At 32.2% G+C, this 21,978-nt stretch overlaps 4 protein-coding genes, 1 long non-coding RNA gene and 1 pseudogene across 10 annotated transcripts; 2 read left to right on the forward strand and 4 right to left on the reverse strand.

Annotated features, from left to right (window-relative positions):
* Nucleotides 1-4,958: 4,958 nt before the first annotated feature.
* On the reverse strand, nt 4,959-7,054 carry AT1G63820 (CCT motif family protein). Its single transcript, NM_105057.3, has 4 exons — nt 6,285-7,054; nt 6,020-6,211; nt 5,458-5,589; nt 4,959-5,320 (listed from the first exon to the last, which is right to left on the reverse strand). The coding sequence occupies exons 1-4, from the start codon at nt 6,729-6,731 to the stop codon at nt 5,210-5,212; spliced, it is 882 nt and encodes a 293-aa protein (NP_176567.2). The 5' UTR covers nt 6,732-7,054; the 3' UTR covers nt 4,959-5,209.
* A 719-nt stretch (nt 7,055-7,773) lies between these two features.
* On the forward strand, nt 7,774-10,055 carry AT1G63830 (PLAC8 family protein). Of its 5 annotated transcripts, none has more exons than NM_001198375.1 (9): nt 7,774-7,980; nt 8,078-8,191; nt 8,303-8,324; nt 8,466-8,522; nt 8,595-8,676; nt 9,070-9,165; nt 9,250-9,374; nt 9,468-9,486; nt 9,585-10,044. In NM_001198375.1, the coding sequence occupies exons 2-9, from the start codon at nt 8,089-8,091 to the stop codon at nt 9,777-9,779; spliced, it is 699 nt and encodes a 232-aa protein (NP_001185304.1). In that variant the 5' UTR covers nt 7,774-7,980; nt 8,078-8,088; the 3' UTR covers nt 9,780-10,044. The 5 variants fall into 5 exon arrangements, with proteins under 5 accessions (NP_001185304.1, NP_001323360.1, NP_176568.1 ...); NM_105058.4 differs by having other exon boundaries at nt 7,800-7,980; nt 8,087-8,191; nt 9,585-10,055; NM_202355.3 differs by lacking the exon at nt 7,774-7,980 and having other exon boundaries at nt 7,981-8,191; nt 9,585-10,055.
* Nucleotides 10,056-11,644: 1,589 nt separating this feature from the next.
* On the reverse strand, nt 11,645-12,124 carry AT1G63835 (annotated as a pseudogene; the record flags this gene model as incomplete). Its single annotated transcript has 1 exon — nt 11,645-12,124.
* A 159-nt stretch (nt 12,125-12,283) lies between these two features.
* Nucleotides 12,284-13,488, reverse strand: AT1G63840 (RING/U-box superfamily protein). The gene has a single exon (NM_105059.4). It carries the CDS (start codon nt 13,170-13,172, stop codon nt 12,672-12,674), a length of 501 nt encoding a protein of 166 aa, NP_176569.1. The 5' UTR covers nt 13,173-13,488; the 3' UTR covers nt 12,284-12,671.
* Nucleotides 13,489-13,949: 461 nt separating this feature from the next.
* Nucleotides 13,950-14,265, reverse strand: AT1G08637. Its single transcript, NR_139468.1, has one exon. It is a non-coding gene; the product is annotated as an other RNA (long non-coding RNA).
* A 5,135-nt stretch (nt 14,266-19,400) lies between these two features.
* Nucleotides 19,401-21,711, forward strand: AT1G63850 (BTB/POZ domain-containing protein). The gene is made up of 2 exons (NM_105060.2): nt 19,401-20,341; nt 20,442-21,711. The coding sequence occupies exons 1-2, from the start codon at nt 19,643-19,645 to the stop codon at nt 21,387-21,389; spliced, it is 1,647 nt and encodes a 548-aa protein (NP_176570.1). The 5' UTR covers nt 19,401-19,642; the 3' UTR covers nt 21,390-21,711.
* Nucleotides 21,712-21,978: the final 267 nt, after the last annotated feature.

Below are 21,978 nucleotides of genomic sequence, written 5' to 3' on the forward strand. Positions count from 1 at the left end.
ATTTATATATATATATACATATATATATATATATATATATATGTAAAACATTTGTTAAACACACACTCAACTTAATATGTGCCCCTTCTAATAGAAGACTCTCCTAGAACAATGAACATAAACAAACAATTTGCAGTAAAGAACGACCAAATCCTCTTGAGGTCACAATTCACAAAAGTTGTGTTTTGGCACTAATTTGCCACATAAGCCATCTCTTCTTTTTCTATAAATATAGCCATTTTCTATGTAGGTGGTATACATATACGTACGTGTGCATGCATGAATGTGTTCATGCATAAAATAATCCACACTCATTTGTACATTTGGCTGATGATCATTGTAAAAATGTGAATATTTATGTATTTGTATAGAAAATTAGTTAGGAACATTGTATATCAAATTTTAATTATTCTTTATTTTTACACAGCGAGATAATAAAAACTGTACTAAATAGTATTGATTTAAATTAGTTATGAAATATTCTATATTGCTACATGACTGATTGTAAAATACACTTGTTAATTGTTAATCGAACAGGGTATAGTTTAAGCTGTTTGGAATCACGACTCGCAGAAATTCCCTCTAACTAGCTAGGTCTGATTTATTTAGACCCTTTAACTTTTGATGTTTTCCTATCTTATGCCTAAAAGTTTAGAAGTTTTCTGATTACTTCTTGATATTATAGCGAAATGTAATTTTTTGGTCTTTCTGGCTCACTGATTCTAGGATAGAAAGTAGACGATAGTCATGACAGTAGTTTGGTATTCCTTAATACACTCTTTTATACATTTGGCTATTCTCATTGTAAAAATATAATTAGTAGCCAGGTATTCCTTATATAATGGTAGAAAGTTTGCGGTGTTATAGCCATACAAAATTTAGTACTGTCAATGCGCTAAATTGTGGATTATCCTTGTTTTCGGTGAATTTAACTTTATGAGATTTGTCTAGCATGCATCAAGAAATCAAAGGTACAAGGTTAATTAGTGGTCAACATTTTGAGCATCCTTTCATGAACTTCATCTGCTTTAGGAAACATGTCTAGCTATATGCTTAAATGTGAAACTTTGGAAACAATGAAGAAAAAAGATCAATGCAAGGAGATCGATAAGAGAATGGAAGTATCGACATATGTTAAAGTTTGATAAGTTAACTAAACCCAAATACGTATATATGTGACACGAGCCCCATTCTGTATCGATTCTTTTGTGAATAAACAATGCCATGATTGGTTACGATTATCTTATACTAGTTTATATCATAAAACCTTTAATGATTGATTATTTATTTTGATATAAAGAAATGTCCAAAATTCCTCTAGACGTCTTTATTTTGGTATAACTTTTGTCCAGACGTCTTCCTGTGTACGTAACGTATTATTCTTGTAAGCTGACATATACAGATTATAGAGAACCTTGCTTTGCCTCGGTTTGAATAACATGATTAATAGAAATATCAGCTTTTAGGAGCATCAAATGAAATAAGAAAGAAAGCAAAAGTAACTGAGAATAGTTTTCCTTTCTTTCTCGAGAAAACTAACCAACTAACTAAAATCACAAAAAAAATTAAGTGAAGAAAAACATATGAGAACAGTAGTCATTTGTGGTAATATTTCACAAATTAACGGTTCGATGTTATGAAAAAATGGACCTAGAAATAAATGTCAGATGATGGTGGAATCTAGAAGTCTAAATATTAGAAGAGAGATTGATGAATAAGAAAAAGAAAAAAAAATATTGTAAAACTTTAGAAACACATAAACTAGCATAATGAAATATCAAGAACTGTAATTTATTTTTATACATACTTAATTGAATCGTATTTTAACCTATTTTGATATTATTAAATCAATGACTGATCGCAAGACATGCATACATGTTACATAGATATAAAAATATGTTGAAATCAACTGTAAATAAAATAACCATATTAATTTGTCTCTGTCAAAAAAAAAAAAAAAAAAAAAACATGAACCAGATACTGAATATAATAAGTTTTAGGATAATGACATTTATAGGCTGAACATGCTGCCCAACACAAGCCTTTTAGAAACTTGAAGGCTCTTTGTTTGGTACTCATTATTCTTTTTATTAAATTTTTGGTTATGGTTGTTACTATGATAATGTCTTATTGGATTTGACATCACCCAGGCACTAGCAATATTTGGGTTACACATAAATTAATAAATGAAAACATATATAAAACTGGTAGAATCCTCTAGCCTTGGACGTGCTAGTTTTATGAATTTTCTTGCCTCCACCATAGAACAAAAAAATACTTTGAATATAGAACATAGCACTATCAACCTACTCAAATTTCTTCATTTGTTCCATTTCTGATTTTAGGGAAAACAAAAGAAAATTTATTCATCTAGATTGCATTGCACAATGCGCTAAAAAAAAAACTCACATACGAGCTAGAGATATCTTTATTTTTTGAGCTAGAGGTATCATGTTAATTAGGAGAAAAAATTCAACTATATGTTATGTACTTATGTTAATGTTACGTGTTTTTTCTTCCTATAAACCATAATAATTTCAGGTTTTTGCCCATATTTCATGTGGTACCCAAAATTAACCATTGATAATCCCGCATTTCTTAAAATACCATTTCAAGTAAAACTGAACCTAGTGACTTCGAATACTCATTCTGGAAAACCACTGTGTCATTACAAACTTTTTGATAAAGAATTACTACGTTAACTTTGCCTGCATCTTACAGTAACTTAAAACAATATATCCGTTTTACCTATTTCAGTGTTTAATTTGTTTCGATGTATTATATAAAATATAATTCAAAGTTTTAATATAGTAGTATTGCAAAATTTTGGAAAGAATATTGTAATCAGAACATTACAATAGTTCAAAATTTTTTTTTTTTTTTTTTTTTTGAACAAAACAATAGTTCAAATTAGGAGTTTATTTTTCTTAACATATATTGCTTGTTTCATTTTATGTTAGGCAACATTTTTGTTTGTTCATCTAATTAGACATTCACACGGCAGCTAAAAATGTTAACCAAAAATTACCACGTGCTTATTATATAAAAGGTCAACGCATCACATAATTAGCATGGATGCACTTGCAGCCTGCTCAAGCTCTCCATGCATTGTATTTGTAATTTTTATCAAGGCGGCCGATTTTTAACCATTTCTCATTTCTTTTTTCTGATTACCTTTTCTATTATTCATGGTTGACTTTAATGGACGACACTTCGAGTGGAGGACAATACCAAATGCAATTTTACTACTGTAAATGTAAGCTAGTTATCATATGAGATGATAAACACATACAAAAGAGGGAAAAGAGAAGACGTGTACGTGAAAATATTCATATGTATGATATGCTAGTTGATAGCAACTTGTGATTCCATGTCTCATTTTCTTATGAATAAGTGTAATCTCTTAAAAGAATTTATGTTTGCAATTTTAAATTATATATCTACTTTATAAAAGGCATTTCAAAATATAAGTTATTGAACAATTTTAAAAGTTATAAATAGTAGATGGAGAATAGGTATATATCCAAGTTGATTACAAATATTTGGTTGGTAGCTTATTCGGTTTATTCCGGACACAAAATAATTCACAACCTAAAGAAAATTCAAAAATCAAATAAAAACGATGCCGTAGTCACATAGATCATATCGATTTATGAATACGCAGAATTTTATTGACATTACAACAGTAGTTCGCGGTGATCAAATGTCATGAACCAGAACAAGCCCAACTACTAGAACCTATACGCAGATTTAAAAAAAATCAAATAATAACACTCTATATAGAGGGGTTATGTACTCTATGATACCCATTAACCAAATATATAGATGTAACAAAAATCTATCCGAATTCGACCAATTTACATATAATGTATGTAAAGTTTATCCCTGAATGCGTCGTATTCATAGAATAATGCTGGTGTATTCCATCTTTCGTAATCAAACATAAATATAGTTCAAAAGGCAAAAATATCTCGATTTCCGTGAGAACATATTCTATGAAGGAAAGCATCATCTTTCCTTTTTAGGTAACCAATTATTTTGAAAGCATAAATTATAGATAGAACTATAATTTGCAAGTTGATAATTTTGCAACTTGTTTCTACTAGGTTTTATGATGTTTTAATAACGGGCAAAAAAAGGTTCCAGTATATTGTTGACCAAAAAAAAAAAAAAAGGTTCCAGTATTCAAGTAGTACTCTGTAGTAGAATAACGGGATTAACCCTAAATTAATTGCTCTTTGTTCCAAGAAAATAAACTTCAGTAATAATTTGGTAGCTACATTGAACATAAATAATTCTCATCAGTTAATTTTTAAGCTTCTCCACCTGAAGAACTTCAATAAACTAATGAGCCATCAATGTTAAACTTACATCATCGTTTAAACTTTAAATGTTTCATCAGCAAATTTTTGTTTCACATATATACTAAACCACTATTTTTAGTGTGCAACTTGTTTCAAGTCCAACGGATGATTGGACTTGAGCATATTGATATACTACAAAGCTATTCTACATATATTAATTTGAAATGTGATTCTCTAAAGCGATAATAATTCATAATTTCATATATGTACTAACAGACTAAACTGACAAGAGAGGATCTTGGTCCTCCATGATAGAAAAATGTTGTTTTGACTACTATATATCAATGATTCGGACTATTAAAATATTAATCTAAGATCATATAACCAATGTTTAGTAGTCCACTAATTCAAATTCATCATATAAATTAAAATTCAGACCAAGGAATCTTCCTTCGAGGGTCAAAGATTTTTCCATCTGTGATAATTAATCATAGCACAATTTATTTATTTACATATTCACATGTAACACCACTATGACAATGTCACTAGGTACCTTATATATTAAATCACTATTTTATTCTCTTGGAAATAAATATCCATAATTTTTACCTTACTTTTTGATTCTGGTGCAGTAGTATGTTCGAGACATGAATTGCGAGATTATAGTTTATATGATGTATAAGAGAATAGTATATAGACTCTTAACCCAAAACTCTCTGACTAATTATGTCATTTAAAACGTACACAGTGCAAAGATCCGACTTATGATTACTCAACTTCATGGTAAATCCAATCATTACACTACAATACATTGCTAATATATATGATTTAATTCGATTCGTCTGCATATTAAAACTAAATGGGAAAAATATTCATCTCTTCCTTCTCAAACAGAGGCTTTAATTTCACCAGTAGGAATTTGTCATGTATTGCATTTGCAACTGAGGCTGAGACTGAGACTGACATTCCACTAAGTTCACACAAGCTTCTTCTTCCTCATGCAGCCCATCCAAATTCTGCCATAATGTTAAAAAATAAGTAAATAATTATCAGTTATTTACTTAATCTCAATTTAAATACAATTTATTATACTTGTATAAAAAGATGAAAAAGTAAGGTTTGTAATTTAGGAATCAACTTGAATTTTACTTACCCAAAGGTCGTCGTCGTTTTCTTGTCTAGTGAAAGAAGAAGCAATCTTGGGGTTCTCAAACACTTCGTCGTTTCTTGCAAATCTGCCACGTACTCTTGGTCTGTTGTCCGCCAACGTTTTCCGGCATGCATACTTCAATTTTTGCATTTAATATATAAGAAAATTATAACGGTGCAAACCAAAATTACAAATGTAAAGTTGTAATTTGTATAAAATTGTAAAACAATTATTTAATTAATTGAATATGTGCATATAATTTGAGTTTTGTTCTTTTTTTCTTTTATACAACGGGGAATAATAACCAAGCAAAAATTCAAGTTAATTTCCAAAGTCTCTGAAATAGTTTGATTTATATTCCAGTTTCTTTAAAAGAACATGTAATTCAGTTCTATTTCTGGTTTAATTGTTATTTTGACCAATTAATATAGAGAAAATTAGATATTTTTTTCGTTTGATTGAGAAAAAAATAAACTTGTTAAACCGAAATTAAATTCATTTAGAATTTTATATTGCTAATAGTTAAAACTAGTTATTAAATAGTAGTTATTTAACTTATTATTACCTTAATGGTTTTGGTGAAGTTTCTCTGTGTTCGTTTAGCTCTATACTTAGAAATCTTCTCTTTACGTTCTTCGGAACTGTAACGCCCCACCCTCAAGCTTTGTTCATCGCCGGAAAACACCGTCGTTGGTGAACTCTCCGCCGCCAAAGGACTCGAGTATGATCTCTGTCCCGTAAAATCCCTTCCTAAATTCTAAAAAAATTCCAAAATATTAGTTTTTGTGTGAAATCACAGAGGAAAACAGAGGATATTATAGCTAAAGTACCTGCAAATCTCCGGTGCTGTAAACTCGTCGCATGTGATCGGAGAAGAAGGAATCTTCCGGCGAGTTTAACAAATTCTGATTCTGAAAATTCGAGGAATCTTCCATGAATGGAGCATCAAAGGGAGAGTTAAACAAGAGCTGCTCTGTTTTGACAGTGTCGAAGTTTTCGAAACCGGAGAAGTTGGGGAAACTGTTTGTGTGTGTGAGAGTTAAGGTCTGGAGCTGAGAGATTGGAGGAGAAGAAGAGAGGATATGATGAGTCGTCGGAGTAAAACTTTCAAAGAAACTAAGAGATTGATGATCATCCATTGAAGGATTGAGATAAGGATTGTTGCAGTAGAGATCTGTTGTTGTTGTTGTGTCGGAGGAAAACATATCAGGATCAGTACTGTGGCAGATTGAGGAAGAAGATGAAGACCCATCAAAGATATAAAGATCAGAATCCATGCCCTTTTTATTTTGGTAACACAAACTCAAGATTCTCAATGAAGAAGAAGAGAGATAAACAAGTGAATCTTTTGGGGTTATGTTCTGTCTTTTTTTACTGTCTCTGCAATTGAATTGAGCAAATGAAACGGTTACAGAGAAAACACAAGTGACACTCGTGATCTTTGTTTTTTTGAAAACCACCAGAATCCAAAATTGGCAAAAAGAAAACTGTTTTTTCTTAATGTAAATTTGGACCTTTTACCCAAAAAAGTGTGATTTTTTTTTTTGTTTCTCTCTTTTTCTTCACAGTTCTTGTTTCAGAACCAAGGCATGACAGGTCCAGTTTATTTGGTCTGGTGGGCTATGTTTATATAGCAGACAATTAGTGGGTTTAACAAATGTACCCTCGTATTTTATTTATGTTATGAATTTCTCCATATACATTTAATTTACACATTTTTGTCTATGTTTGTAAATAATTTATTGTAGTAATTTTCTCTCTGGTGTTTTTATATCTTAAAGTCTAAACCCACTAGGGTATTTTGCATGACATAAGCTAAAGGTAAGAATTGACAAACCTTTTATACTCATTTGCTATTGAAATAGAAACAAATCGAATTTAGCGTGTGATTCGTAGAGCCATTGACGACAGTGGACTTTTGTTTGAAAAAGGAGAAATTGAAATTTGGTGTCAATGTAACGGATCTGACTTTGAAAAAGTAAAATTTACATGCGGTAATTGGTGACGGTAAAAACTTATTTTGTAATTTTTTTTTTTTGTCGGCAAAATATTTTGTAATATTACCAACATTTGCAAAAAATTTAGAATGCAGAGATAGAAAAACTCTTTCTTCGACTTCAAACTCTCATTAAATCCGTAGAGGAATAGTTATTTTCTAGAAACCATCGAAATTGTTACCAAACCCTCATTTGATTAATGCGTTCAACATTTTGAAAATCTTTTTATTTGTGCATTAATGTGATTTTTATTTTTGATCTTACTAATTATATAAATTTAAAATTTATTATATAATTCCGGCATTCCCCAAGGTCATATTTTAACCAATCAGAACCCGAGGATATTAAATTTGTTGGTCCCGACAATTAAAGAAAAAGTTGTGGGTCAAACTGGTCCTAAATAATAGTCAAACTTCTCATTTTTTCTAAGAAACTGATTTGATAAAAAAAAATATCTTCGTTGAAGTGAGGGTGACGAGAAGTTTCTGCTTTCATCAATTAAAGGTTTACGCGTGAAGCAGATCATCAGGTTCTTATAGATTTTGTAACCGATTTTGATTTATTGCTTTTGCTCTGTATAGTCACTGATTTAGGGTTTTTCGAATCTGAACTTCTTCTTTTTTGAGTTTCCAAAGCAATGGCGGCGTCGCAAGATAAGTTGGATAAGATGAAACTTAGGCAAGATTACCGGAATTTATGGCACTCCGATCTCATGGGCACCGTCACCGCCGACACTCCCTGTAAATCTCAGTCTCTTTTGTTTTTGTTTTTATGTCTCTTAACTTCATTGTTTTTTCTATTGAAGAACTGATTTTTGTTTTTTTCGGGAATTATGAACTTACTTTTTGCAGATTGCTGCATCTCGTGTCTGTGGTAAGTTGTTGTTGATCTATTTGCTTTTAGGGTTTCGTTGTATCTGAGATTGTTTTTAGGCTTATTTTTGCTTGATTCAATTTTGAGTCTGTATTCATGGTTTTGGTTACATATTTGATTTGTTATACATTTTGAATGTAGTGGACCTTGTGTGTCATACATGCTTCGGAGAAGAGCACTTTACAATGACATGTCAAGGTATGTAATTTCTAAACTATTTTGAGAATATTAGTCTGATTTTTTTCTTTGCTAAGATATTGCGCGTCACAGGTATACTTGCTGTGCTGGATATATGCCCTGTAGTGGAAGGTGTGGAGAAAGCAAATGTCCTCAACTTTGCCTTGCCACTGAGGTGAGACTTCGATTATTTCTGATTTTTTTGGTGAATGTAACATTAGTTTTAACATCAGTGAATGACACTCGTTTTGTTTGTGTAAACTTATTGAAATGGAAAGTGGAACATGAAACAGTTTATGATTTGGATATTTTCTTTTTCTCGTAGTTGTGTCACTGTGTCTTTCTGGGACATCTGTTCAAATCTTATATAATGTGATTCCGTCATCTTTCCTAGTTTCCTCTGCTCTATATTAGAATTCCGTTGCTCAACTTATTTGACTTAGGAGATCACATTATTTACCGATGAGTGTGATGTTCTTGATATTTTGGCATTTAAAACCTGCTTGCAATAATTCAATAGATCTCTTCATGATTCTTATGAATTAGCATTTGCAATTGAAATTTTCAGGTCTTCCTTTGCTTCGGAAACTCTGTGGCCTCTACCCGCTTTCTTCTGCAGGATGAATTCAACATCCAGACAACACAATGCGACAATTGCATAATTGTACTCTCATACTCTCTTTTTCTTCTACTTTTATTGGTTTTACACATGTGTGAAACTAACAAATCTCATCTTGTGTGTTTGAAGGGATTTATGTTCTGCCTCAGCCAAGTTGCTTGCATATTCTCTATAGTTGCTTGCATTGTTGGTAGTGATGAACTTTCCGAGGCTTCTCAGATACTCTCTTGCTGTGCTGATATGGTCTACTGCACGTCTGTATTTACTTCTTGTGATTTTTAGATTCTCCCTCTAATCTATTCATGTTCACGAATTGCTAATATTTTGCGGTCTTGATTTTCTTGCAGGGTCTGCGCATGTATGCAGGTACTAGAAAGCGAGAATTAGAAACTTATCTGAGCTTCTGAAACTATCTTCTCTTATGGTATATATATATAACCCAAAATCCAATTTTCTGCTTGCAGACACAACACAAACTTGAGATGGACAAAAGAGATGGAGTGTTTGGATCGCAGCCAATGGGTGTGCCACCAGCTCAGCAGATGTCTCGTTTTGATCAACCTGTCCCTCCTCCAGTCGGATACCCTCAGTCCTATCCACCGCCTGCTCAAGGCTACCCTCCTGCATCTTACCCGCCTCCCGGTTATCCTCAGCATTAAGAAATTTAACCAGTATCTTCATTTTATGTGTCAAAGTGTTGTTGTTACTTGGTTTAGGTGTGCAGAACTATTATATTGTTCAGCTTTGTCCTCTGCTTATTTCTGCGATTTATTTATTTTGAGGTATTGGTACTCTGGTTATGTCTGAAAAGCTTTTGCTATCATCAACTGGTTTGTTGACTTTGGTATTTAAGTAAAGAAAAAGAACAACATATGTATTAGTTACCTAACTTGTTAACTCAATTTATAAACTTAGCAAGTTTAGCAAAACAAAACTAGTTAATTAATTTTGTTCCACAATACCATCAAATCCGAAACCAGACGAATGTTTCAATTCACAATCACAAACTACTTTTATAATGATCCAGCTATTACAATCTCAATCTCAGTCTCACTCTCTCTCTCTCTCTCTGGAAATCGCAAAATCCTACACGGAGGGATGAGATATGCAAACCGGTGTGGTTCTGGTTTAGAACTTATTACCAAACCGATTAATTTTGTGAGAATCTTCTGCATTGATCTCAATCAGTTAAGAATCTAAGTACAGTCTCAAACCGGATTTACAAGCAAGAGGTAAGAATTGTGGAAAAATAAAACTCGGTGTCAGTGGCTTTTTGGATCGATATACTATCAGAACTTACATATAGCAAACATCATTTGAAAGTCTGAAATTTTCATGATCAAAGTTGTTTGCATAAACTCTTACCTGATGAACAAAAAGTGTTTGGTAACATTTTTATAATACAAAAGGTTGATGGTATTAAAGAGGCTAAATAAGCTAGTTAATGCAAACCAGAGGAGGCTTTTTCCTTTTTTCGGAACATAATTGTCTTTGTAACACATGTGTACAATGTTCACTTTAACTTATTTATCGATTGTTTTTGTTCCAATTGGCGCACGAGGGTGGACGTGGAACCATCGAGGATGAGCAATGTTGCTTAGGGTATATCTAGGTATAATGAAAATGTCGAAAACTATAAACTATAGAGCTAATGATTCATTCATACCATCTTTTGAATTGCCTTTAGGCTTTGTAGTCAAAGTGGGTCAACCACAACAAATGTTCGAAGAGTTGTATATCAGTTTATAAAACGATATCTCCCACTATATGCTTAAAAAAATCACTGTATTCACAATTTTTTAAATCAAACTTATGTATAGTTTACTCATACTACTCTTCTATATTTCAATATAAGTTGTACAACTATCATAGTTTTTTTTTTATAATTGTGAGCAATGTTTTGAATCATCATATAAGATGGCGCAAGTTCTGGCTGGTAAACCACATGTAATAATGAAATGGTCAAAATAAAATAAATGGTTAAGATTAAACATAATTTACTATACGTTATTTTAACGATATACTATATAGTTCAAAAGGGTTTAATTTAATTTATGTGGTAAACGGAAAGCAAAAAATGATTAGAAACGTGTGGGCTCTATTGAGTTAGGGTATTGAAAGAAATAAGCACACGCACAGACAAGTCCACGTATGCCACGCCGCGACAGCATAACATACTCCAAAGTTTACATTCACATGGGAAGCTTCCTCGCGTCACGCCTTTGCACAAACCAGTTTTACATATTCCACTTTGCAACTCTTTCTATTACGAGACTCCAAATGATTATTTATTTATTTTTGTTTGGCTCTTAAAAGTCCTAATTCCCAATGATTAAGAGTTCATTTGTGGTCTCTTGTATAGACGAAAGATTATTTTTTAGTGATTAATGATAGAGATACAACTATATTTATACAAAGAAACCTAACTTTTTTTTTCCCACACAAAGAACATAACTTGGGATATATATACAAGTAAAAGTTCTAGTTTCAGTAGAAAAGTGTAAATTACACATATTTACTAGATAGCTCTTATATACTTATCTTCAATATAAATGATAGATATAGGTTAGCTTATTTTGTCAAAACAAGTAGCAAAATATAGTAAGCAAAAAATATGGTGAATGTATCTGCTAATTGATCTTTTGACGAAATATGAACAATACATAAGAAACCGGGAGTGAAAAACATGATTAGGATAAAATGATAGTCAAGTGCCACATGTTTCAAACAAGAATGAAACAAAATGATTATCCCATAGATAGATAGCTCCAGCATTGTCACAATAGATCACATGATAAATCGTAAAGGACACACCAAGCTCCTTTGTGAGAGACGTGATCAAACAAAAGTCAAATGCAATGTCCAAGATATATCTATATTCATGACGATTTCGCCATTAATTTTTGCTTCTTTCAAGACATGTCATCGGATGAGAACCTAAATACATGATGTTAGCACTTGTGGGGAATAATCATATCGGTTTCCGACTTCAGTTTTGTTATTACCACTTATAGAACATTTCAAATACCCTCAAATACATGTTGAAATATATTAGTTCAGCATGTTATAGGGATGAACAAACAATCTTATCTTCAATGACCTATGCATAATGCTTGTTGATTTTAAATTATAAAAGAAAGATATCATTGATGTAAGCCTTTAATCAAAAAACAATATGTCAGTATCATTGAGTTAGCCAGGTGAACAAGTAACAATTAAAAAATAACTTCTAAACAATGTTTATTAAAATACTGTACTAAAAAACTAACACATTCAGTATTAATCTGTTATAGCAAATGATTTTTTTTTTCCTTAACAAAAAAAAAAAGTTTACAACTTTATAATAACTCAAAATGTAATTTCATCTTTCAGGGATGGATAAGTACAAATTTTCTTCTTCTTTCTTTTTTCATTAACCTGTAACCACTACCTTTTTTTTTTTGTTTAATATTTACATCGATCTCACACCAAACCCAATTCCCAATGAAAGTACCAAAAAAAAAGGATTTAATATGTCTTTTTTTTTTGTTTGGACAAAGATTTAATACGTCCTAAGATGATGATTCATCAAGAAGTTGAGAAGAAACAGCAGAAGATTGAGACCAGAGCCTTTGATTAAACTCCAGTTGAAGATGATCAGGTATAAACTGTGTACGACAAAGTGGACACGTCATCTGATTATAACCCATCATCCAACGGTCCAAACATCCCCGATGAAATATATGTCGACAATTCGTCAGCCGTCGGATCTCGTCGTCGTTCTCGAAATCGTAGAGACACACTGCGCAACACTCGGATTCCGGTCGGTTTATATCCGAGAATCGAACAACCGGTAACATCTCTCCGGCTAGTATTGCTGCTGAGTCAGGTTTGGTCAACGTGGGTGGTGGGTCGGGCCATGAGGTTGAAACCGGTTCAGGTTCTAAGAAATCTGGTAGACCAATGATCTTGAACATTGTGGAGATGAGTTTACGTATCAAACCTAAGAAAGATAACAAGTAGAAAAAGATTTTTGGGAGAAGTAGCTCAGAATATCCCACCGGAAAACCCATTGCCTCGCCGTTAGAGAGATAAATGATAAGACAAGAGACAGAGAGAGAGAGAGAGAGAGAGTTTTGGATTGTGATGATAAGGTGGAGAATGGGTGAGATTTATATATAGGAATAATAACTTAATTAATGTATTAGTACTAATTTAATAGTCAATGAGGTGCTTTGTTTTTTGGTATTTTGATTCGTTAATAATTGTTCTAGATGAAGGATATTAGCCAGGAATGTGGTGATGATGTTTCTAGAGGTTATACTAGTAAATAATAGAAGACTACTTGACCTTTTTTTTTTCTATATAATTTAAATAAGGGTTTTAAATAATTTCTTATATGTATTTTACTATATAATAAACTCGTTACTTTCAAATTTCCATTTTAAATCAGATTTAAACACTAAATTTCTGTTTATTTAATTTTAACTTTCTTACAATTCTTGATTTATGAAGTGGTATAAAAGTTTTAGGAGAAAAGACATGTATACATGAAATACATAATGACATAATCAAAGATATTTACAATTGAGTATACATTATTTTTAATACGGTATACGGAGACAGAAATGTAACTTCTGCTTATAGCACCCAAGAATACACATAATCAACATATTACAAATGAAAAAAAAAAACTCATACCTAGGTTAACCCATGAGGGTTTAAATATATTAAACTTTTCTAAAAATCCCAAATATTAATTAGTCTATACTTTGGTTCAAAATCGTTCGATTACAAAATAAAAAAAATCGTGTTTTTATTTGAATCTTTGGTTCAAAATTATTGGATTGATGTTTTCAATGTATTTTAGCGTAACTGAATTTGGATTTTGACAAAGTCACTACAATACACGACTTATGTATTACGTTGTAATGTGTTAATCGTTAATTGGTATGGATTTTGACTGAGTTCTCTTTGAACTTCACTCATGTTCAAAGAGTCACTGCATCATAAATGGCAAAAAAGAAAAGAAAAAAAGAGAGTGGGAACTGCAACATAAGGGATCAGATCTGGATGAATGATCGAATTTCTGTTCTTAAAATACGATCTTCCTCCTCCAAAGCCGAAGGCTCCATTTTGAAGATGCCATCGGTGGATCTTGCAGTTTCTTCGCCATTATATTGTTCTCAAAATGCTTCTGATTCTTTATCTCTTTGTTAGATGAAAGAGAAATAAAACAATTTTGGGAATAATTATTTTGTTTATAATTTTTATGAGAAATACATCAAAATCAGAGATAAAAGGCTCGTATTTGTTTTACTCGTGATTTAGACAAAATAATACATTGAAACTCAAATGTAACAAAATCAAATAGAAATTGAATGACAGTGGATGTCACCGTGTCTTTGAAAATACATACAATTCCGTTAGAATACAATATTCAATAACCCCACTCTAAAAATTGATCTTTGCCTATAAGCCAAACTAGTCACATTCATAAATTATTAGAATTAAATTAAAATAGTCAGACAGACGACAAATAATCGAGGTGAAGACAGATAGTTAGGTTCATTTCTTTTCAGTTTGTCTGTACCTCTATTGAACTATGCTATAAGCCTATAAAGTATATAAACTATGAATATATACGTGTGTATTTTTTTAAAAAAATTAACTGTTTTAACAAAATATTGCAAAACCATTATTTCTATTTTTAATGTTTTTGTATGAGAAATTTTTGGTCTACATGATTTTATTTTCACATGGATGTAAATCATAAAGTATCAAGATTAGTAGTAAACAAAGGTATCACGATTACGTCGTTTTCTATGAAATTTTACCAGATTTTTTAATTGGCTGTTACGTTTTGGTATAAATATGGGTACCCAAATGTTACTTATGGTTGATAGGATTTGAGTTCAAATGCATATTATGTTTGTATCTTCACATCATTACATGACTAGTTGAACTATCATCAATCTACATATTCGTCATTTGCTATATTAATTACTAGCATTTTGAGAGTGTATACTAAGTATATTAAGACCTAAATTAATTACGTAGAAAAGTCCACATAGCTCTTCAATTTGGCTTTTGATTCCGTTATGTCAAATATACTTCTAGAATACAATATTAAGGGATCTATTTCTGAGGAAGAGCGAAAGTCTCATGTCATATGGGAATCTGACTAATGTAATGAAAGAGCCAAAAGCAGCACTGACCCACCTCACACTCTCTCCATCTTCTCCTCCAACATTTCACATTCCAAAATTTAACACTTTCTTTTTTCTTTTGCAACTATAACTATATACATTAACATAGTATATATATATATATATATATATACACATTAACATATATATATATATATATCAGTTAAGTACATATACGTCAATTTGTTGATGCATTTATCTAACTTAAATAACATTTCAATAGATAAATTTTCCCATTTGTATGTTTAATCCAATAGATTCTTGTCTTGTCAACATTTAAAATGTTCTATGGAGAACTTGAATCCACCACACGGTATTTGGTAAAAGATGCGAGAGAACAAAAAACATTAGGCTATTTGTCTATCACCTACGTTTAAGTAGATCAAGTTTAATTATCACAAACTCATGTATATATGTGAGTAATATAATTGGAAACAGGGGTTAGGGAATAACTAATTAGTCTAATATATATCACTAACTGTCAGGTTTTGGCGTTACTAGACAGTAGAGATATATTAACAGGTAGGACAGCTAAATCCAGCCATGATTCATCCCTTTTGTCTGGAGTCTGGACAATTAATATAAATACGAAATCAGATTAAGAATATTGAGAAAATAATTAGAGAGAAACTATTATATTTTCATATGATTTGGTAACCTAAATGTATTACTCAAGAGCAATGCTCAAAAAATAGTTTATACGATTTTTTTTACTGTGGAAATTAAATAGAGTAAGGACTATCGTGAATATAGGTTACGCATTTTTTTTTTTTTTTACGGTCTTTTATATGAAGGTCACTATTCAATGATTATAGATTTTTTTCGTATTAAGTTTTCTCCGTTTTAATTTTTAAAACTTTTATTTCCACTTATTTTCAAGGGTTAAATCATTTTTTGTAATTCTTACTCAGTATAATTATCGTTAGAGAATTTTTATATTTGAAAATGAAAGCATATTTATAATTTCAATATAGTTTTTTTAAAATCAAAGATACCTAATTTATCCTAATAAAAATTGTATATTTGCTTTTGTTATGTACGGATTACTGTAGTGACAACATGTTTTGCTTTAATTATTCGTTACAGGATTTAAAAATTATTATATGAAAGAGGATACAATAAAAAAAAACATTACAAGAATTTTGCTTTAAATTAAAAAAAAAGTAGAGTAAACATCTTTAAGTTGAAAATTGTCTGCTAATTCAACGGAAAACTACAAAATTCATTCCAGTTTTGCAAGTCAGACACTGTCGTTTTGTCAGTAAGCGACCAACTAATCACTCTATTATTTTAAACAACCAGCTAAACCATAATTAGCATATACTGTGTGTCTTTCTCAATCAACTTTATTCAATACAACCAATTCCACATTAGAACCAATTTTTTTTTTTTTTTTTGGTGTTCAGACTAATTCTGAAAACCCCTAAATTTTAAGCTACTACTAATTTTAAAACAAATCTGAGCTCTAATAATTTTTATATTAAATATGAATAAATCATACTATGTTAAATAATGATTGGTCATGAGGACTGACTTGGACCACGCGGCCTTTTTCTTTTCCTTTCCCACAGGAATAAAATTATTTTAATTACCTTTTATAATGGATCGTCTCTTTCTAACAATTTATACAAACATATTTTATTATCCGTATATGTCAGACCGTACACTTTGCCTGTATCGACACACGATGTATGTTGGTGCGGACTTTACTCATACATCTAAAATATTTGTAACACAAAGTTTCCAACAGTGAAAAACGAATTAGGAAAAAAATGCAAGAAGTTCACAAACAATCATTTTGTTTATATTTTAATGTTTTAGAGAATCAGTTTTGTTTGTAATAACTTACAAAAAAATGTTTTTATAAAAATAATAGAATGGAAATGTTTATAAATAGATGGAATGCTAATTTATCTATTTATTATCTAATACTAACAATTGTTATATAAAAAAAACCATAATACTATTACTAACAATTGTTTGTTTCCACTGAGATCTGTCGCAAACAACACAAGTCATACAGTATTAATAATGATCAAATATGTTTGTTGTAGATGTGTTCAAACTTCAAACACAGTCATCATTTTTTATTTATAATTCTGAGTCTGAATATGATGTATATTTTAGAAGTAAGATAAGAAGAGACAGTAAAAGATCTTTAAAAGAAAGAAAAAGAGTTGATACAAGAACATGAAATAGTACAAAGACAGCTAATACAAGAACTGAAGCAGCGAATCTATTGTCTCCCTCCCCCTTCTCTTCTAGCAGGCAAACTAACGTGCCTTCCATTCACCTCATTCTTTCTTTCTTTCTTCACTTTTTCAATTCGTCCTAATATATAAATATTTGTTTAGATATTTTTTTAACTAAATTCTTTTTATTTTAACTTTATTGAAATAAGATTAATTGTTTCATGTCTATAAACAAGATATAAATTTGTTTAGCTGAACTATATATACAACTTAATAAATAAATTATAGCCAAATTAAAAGAGTTTGGACGTTTTTCTTTATTAAAAAATGAACAATGAATAAGACTTTTGGGTCATTCATTAATATTTATAAGTTTCAACTATTACTATGATGAGTACAAAAAAAACAAAAAAAAAACAAAAAAACTATTACTATGATGAGTATTTAGTTTTTTCTTGTCTTAAAAGATCTCTATATGTATGGTTGATAATAGGTTTAATGGAATCGATTATCTTAACTCTGTCTACGCAAAGTGACAAATTACTTTTTCTTTAAACCATATTCTTATCGCCCACCAAACATCATGTAAATTTTTAAATATTGACCTGACCACATAATTTTTTAATCTGTAATGTTGGTTGTTATTTTCACCTGTCCTTTAGAAAAAGAAAAAGCTTCATTTCTTGTCTCTTTTTTTGTTCACTTTATTATTGTTCTTTCTTCAAAATCAAATTCTAGCTTTTTGATATTTAAAATCACTCGTTGACATATAAATAAATATATATACTGTACGGCTAAACCGTATGTAACTGGACTAATTGGGCCATTCGTTAGAAAAACCCTATCTGGTTACATGTACAAAACTGGACCATAAAATATGGGCCATTTGCACACAAAAAACATATGGGCCAATGCTTCATTACACTCGGCCTATGAGGCTATGACCCAAGTGTATATGACCTTTGTTAGTAACTTGGCATCAATTCAAATTGTTTGTGGTGCCCAATTAGTTCTTATTATTACAAGATGACCAAATGTAGCCAATCCTTTATACAATAGTAAAAACTCTAACTAAAACACATATTACAAACATTTTGTTATAGAAAACCATAAGAATTTATATCCTTAAATGAGTTTCTAATCAGTGTAAAAAAAACACTTGATTTGTTATGACTTAATTATCAGCTGTCACTCTATAGTATAATACATCCCTTTCTTTGATTTATTCATTGATAGTTAGTGATCAAGAACTTTTAAAGTCAAATTATAACCAATCATTATCAAACATAAAATATGATTAAATCTAACAAAAAATGATTATATGATGGAATAAAACAAAATAAATTGATGATGGTGAAAGAATGATTGTCTCCACACAGTATATAGAAGCACCAAAATAAAAGTCGTCATCACAATGTCGTGCGTGGCTATGATGCATTTGGGCTTTGGCCCACACTACAAACAAAAATCCGTTGAAATTTGTACAAGAAAAACAGTTTACTTTTTGCCTCTCCAAAAATATCTTTATTTATTAATAACAAACTAATTTAGTATTATTATTTTTAATCCAATTTAAACCAAATTTTATTGAGACAATTTTAGTTGTATTTTTTCATTTTTTTTCTAAATTCAATAGAAGCAAAAGTAAAAGCTCTATGGAACTGCTGACACCTAATTAAATACTCAAAGTTTAATATGATAATGATTAATTCGAGAAATAACGAGCATCTTTGTTAGTACCGAAGCTCTATAAATAAATATTATCCACAGCGATAACGATAATATTCCATCGATAAAAATCACAAAAGTAGCTGCCAAAAAAATGAAAAATCACGAAAACTATAATATATACACATTTTATATAAAAAGAAAAAAATATGCACTAAATTCTAAGCGTTGTGCATTTATCACTCCTGGCACTGTCGATGCCTACAATCACGAGACTCATAACAACAACCACCTTCAAAATCTCGGGTTCTCGGGTCCGGTTCAATTCCGGTTTTTGACCCGAACCTGTTTCCGTCTTCTTCTCAACGGTTATGCTTCTGAAGTGATATCACCACTCTCTCTCGTCTGAACCTGAATTTTCAACCCGACCCGACTCCAACTTCGTTTTCGGATCCGAAAGGATCTCCACCGGTCATGGATTACTCTACGGCTACGACGACGGCGGGGAACGGTTACAGTTCGCCGCGTGACTCTTCTTTCCCTTCGAGCTTCACTAAGTTCAACTCCGCTTTAACGGCAGGTCTTCTAAATCCAATGTCTCCTCCTCCGCCTCCGGCGATGCACGACAAGACACGATCAAGTCCGACGCTGTTCGAAATGATGGCTAGTGAAGCTGATACCATAGGGAAAGTTCCAGTTCAGATCCATAACGGTGTGCTTCCATCTCCGTCGTCGTCTTCATCGTCTTCTTCTGCGGCGGCTACGGCTGCGAGGACGACGAATGTGAATCATCTTGTTATTTCAGCTCAGGATAAGCAAGCGCTTGCGATGCAACGGATTTCGGATCTTCTGGTGATTCGGAGCCCCGGGAATCAGTTCAATGACCCGAATTCGAGTGATGTGAAGCTGACTCTGAGCTCTAAAGATGGGATTAGTATCACCATGTGTGTTCATAGGCAGATTCTTGTAGCTCACAGTAGGTTTTTCGCTATGAAATTGTCGGATCGATGGTCTAAACAGCAGCTGCCGCCGTCGTCTTCTCCGTACATTGTTGAGATCTCAGATTGTGATGACGTTGAGGTGTATATTGAGACGTTGATGCTGATGTACTGCAGAGATCTAAGGAAGAAGATGATGAGACATGATGTTTCTAGGGTTCTTGGTATTTTGAAGGTAGTGTGAGAAATACTCAAAAGTCTCCATTGTGAATACTCTTCTGTTAAATATTTGCAATCACATTGTCAATTTCAGTTTGCCATTGTTGTCCTCTCAGGTTTCAGCAGCAATTGGGTTTGATGCTGGAGTGCTTTCATGTCTGGAGTACTTGGAAGCAGCACCATGGTCAGAGGATGAAGAATACAGGATTGCTTCTTTGTTGTCTGAGCTACACCTTGAAAACGTTGGGGCAACTGAAGTTTTGAGAAGAGTTTCTGTAGAAGCTAGCAATGGGAATAACGGGAGTAACGGTGGGAGCAATGACGAGGTGCTTTTGAATCTTTTGCATATTGTTCTTGAGGGAAAAGATGAGAAAGCAAGGCGTGATATGAAAACACTTGTTTCCAAAATGCTTAGAGAGAACTCGTCTGGAAATGATCTTAGGAAAGAGTCGTTGTACTTGGCTTGTGATGGGTGTTTGCATAAGCTTAAGCGGCAGTTTCTACAAGCAGCAGAGTCGGATTTGGAGAATGTTGACCAGATAGCAAGACAAGCGGATAATCTGCATTGGATTTTGGATATTTTGATAGATAGACAAATCGCAGAGGATTTTATTGTGATGTGGGCTTCTCTTTCTGAGCTATCCGAGGTACATTCTAAGGTCCCTGTTGTTCACAGGTTTGAGATTAGCAGAGTAACAGCGAGGATCTTTGTTGGAATTGGAAAGGGACAAATTCTGACACCGAAAGAAGTGAGGTGTTTGCTGCTGAGGAATTGGTTGACACCTTTCTATGATGATTTTGGGTGGATGAGGAGAGCTTCGAAAGGGCTTGATCGGTATTTAATCGAGGATGGTTTAAGCAATACCATTCTGACTCTTCCTCTTGCTTGGCAACAAGAGTTTTTCCTAGCTTGGTTTGATCGGTTCTTGAACTCTAATGAAGACTGTCCTAATATCCAGAGAGGGTTCGAAGTTTGGTGGAGACGGGCGTTTTGGAGACGGAAAGAACAGAGTCAAGAGCCTGCTCGGCTAAGAGTCACCGCTTCAGCCACTGAAAACTCCTAAGAGATCTCTCAGGTCTGTTTAACCTTGTGTCTATTCCCCGGCTACCTTTGCGCTGTTTCTTGAGGATCAAACAATGAGGAAGCATATGAATCTTAATTCAAAAGAGAAGGCAATGATGAATGGAGATGTGTTAGATTTTTCGGATTTTATTACCTCGACCACGGTTAGAATTGGTATGATACAAGTTTTGCATGAACTTGATCGTTTGAAAGTAGTTTTCATCTTGATGAGTCGGAGCTCCTTTTTGTACATCTCTCTGAAATTTTCTTCATCTCCAATGTCTTAGAAGAAGGAACTTTTCAAGTTTAACCCGTATCTATGCTCTCTACTTTTGGTACGGTTTTGATTGAGATTCTAATATTGGTAGGTTTAGCACACAATAGATTACGGTCTTGTGTGGGCGTTTTCTTCGTCAAAGTGCAAACCAAGATGCCATCCATATTTTGACGGCTTAAAAGTCCAGTTCTGTGATTGCTTGTATACTATATATTCGATGCTTTGGAGATTTTACATCATGATTTAGGGTATCAGGTCTTCTCTCGACCTTAATGTCTTCGTCCAACAACACTTATCAGTTATATGCATCAAG

Source organism: Arabidopsis thaliana, assembly GCF_000001735.4.
Source record: "Arabidopsis thaliana chromosome 1 sequence".
Classification (NCBI taxonomy): Eukaryota; Viridiplantae; Streptophyta; class Magnoliopsida; order Brassicales; family Brassicaceae; genus Arabidopsis; species Arabidopsis thaliana.

Coding starts and splice junctions, on each gene's coding strand:
- AT1G63820 (NM_105057.3), bottom strand. CDS start 6,731: ATGGATTCTGATCTTTATATCTTTGATGGGTCTTCATCTTCTTCCTCA. Junction 6,212..6,284: donor ACAGCACCGGAGATTTGCAG/GTACTTTAGCTA, acceptor GAATTTTTTTAG/AATTTAGGAAGGGATTTTAC. Junction 5,321..5,457: donor AAAACGACGACGACCTTTGG/GTAAGTAAAATT, acceptor ACATTATGGCAG/AATTTGGATGGGCTGCATGA.
- AT1G63830 (NM_001198375.1), top strand. CDS start 8,089: ATGGCGGCGTCGCAAGATAAGTTGGATAAGATGAAACTTAGGCAAGAT. Junction 8,192..8,302: donor CGTCACCGCCGACACTCCCT/GTAAATCTCAGT, acceptor TACTTTTTGCAG/ATTGCTGCATCTCGTGTCTG. Junction 8,523..8,594: donor CTTTACAATGACATGTCAAG/GTATGTAATTTC, acceptor TGCGCGTCACAG/GTATACTTGCTGTGCTGGAT.
- AT1G63840 (NM_105059.4), bottom strand. CDS start 13,172: ATGGGTTTTCCGGTGGGATATTCTGAGCTACTTCTCCCAAAAATCTTT.
- AT1G63850 (NM_105060.2), top strand. CDS start 19,643: ATGGATTACTCTACGGCTACGACGACGGCGGGGAACGGTTACAGTTCG. Junction 20,342..20,441: donor GGGTTCTTGGTATTTTGAAG/GTAGTGTGAGAA, acceptor TTGTCCTCTCAG/GTTTCAGCAGCAATTGGGTT.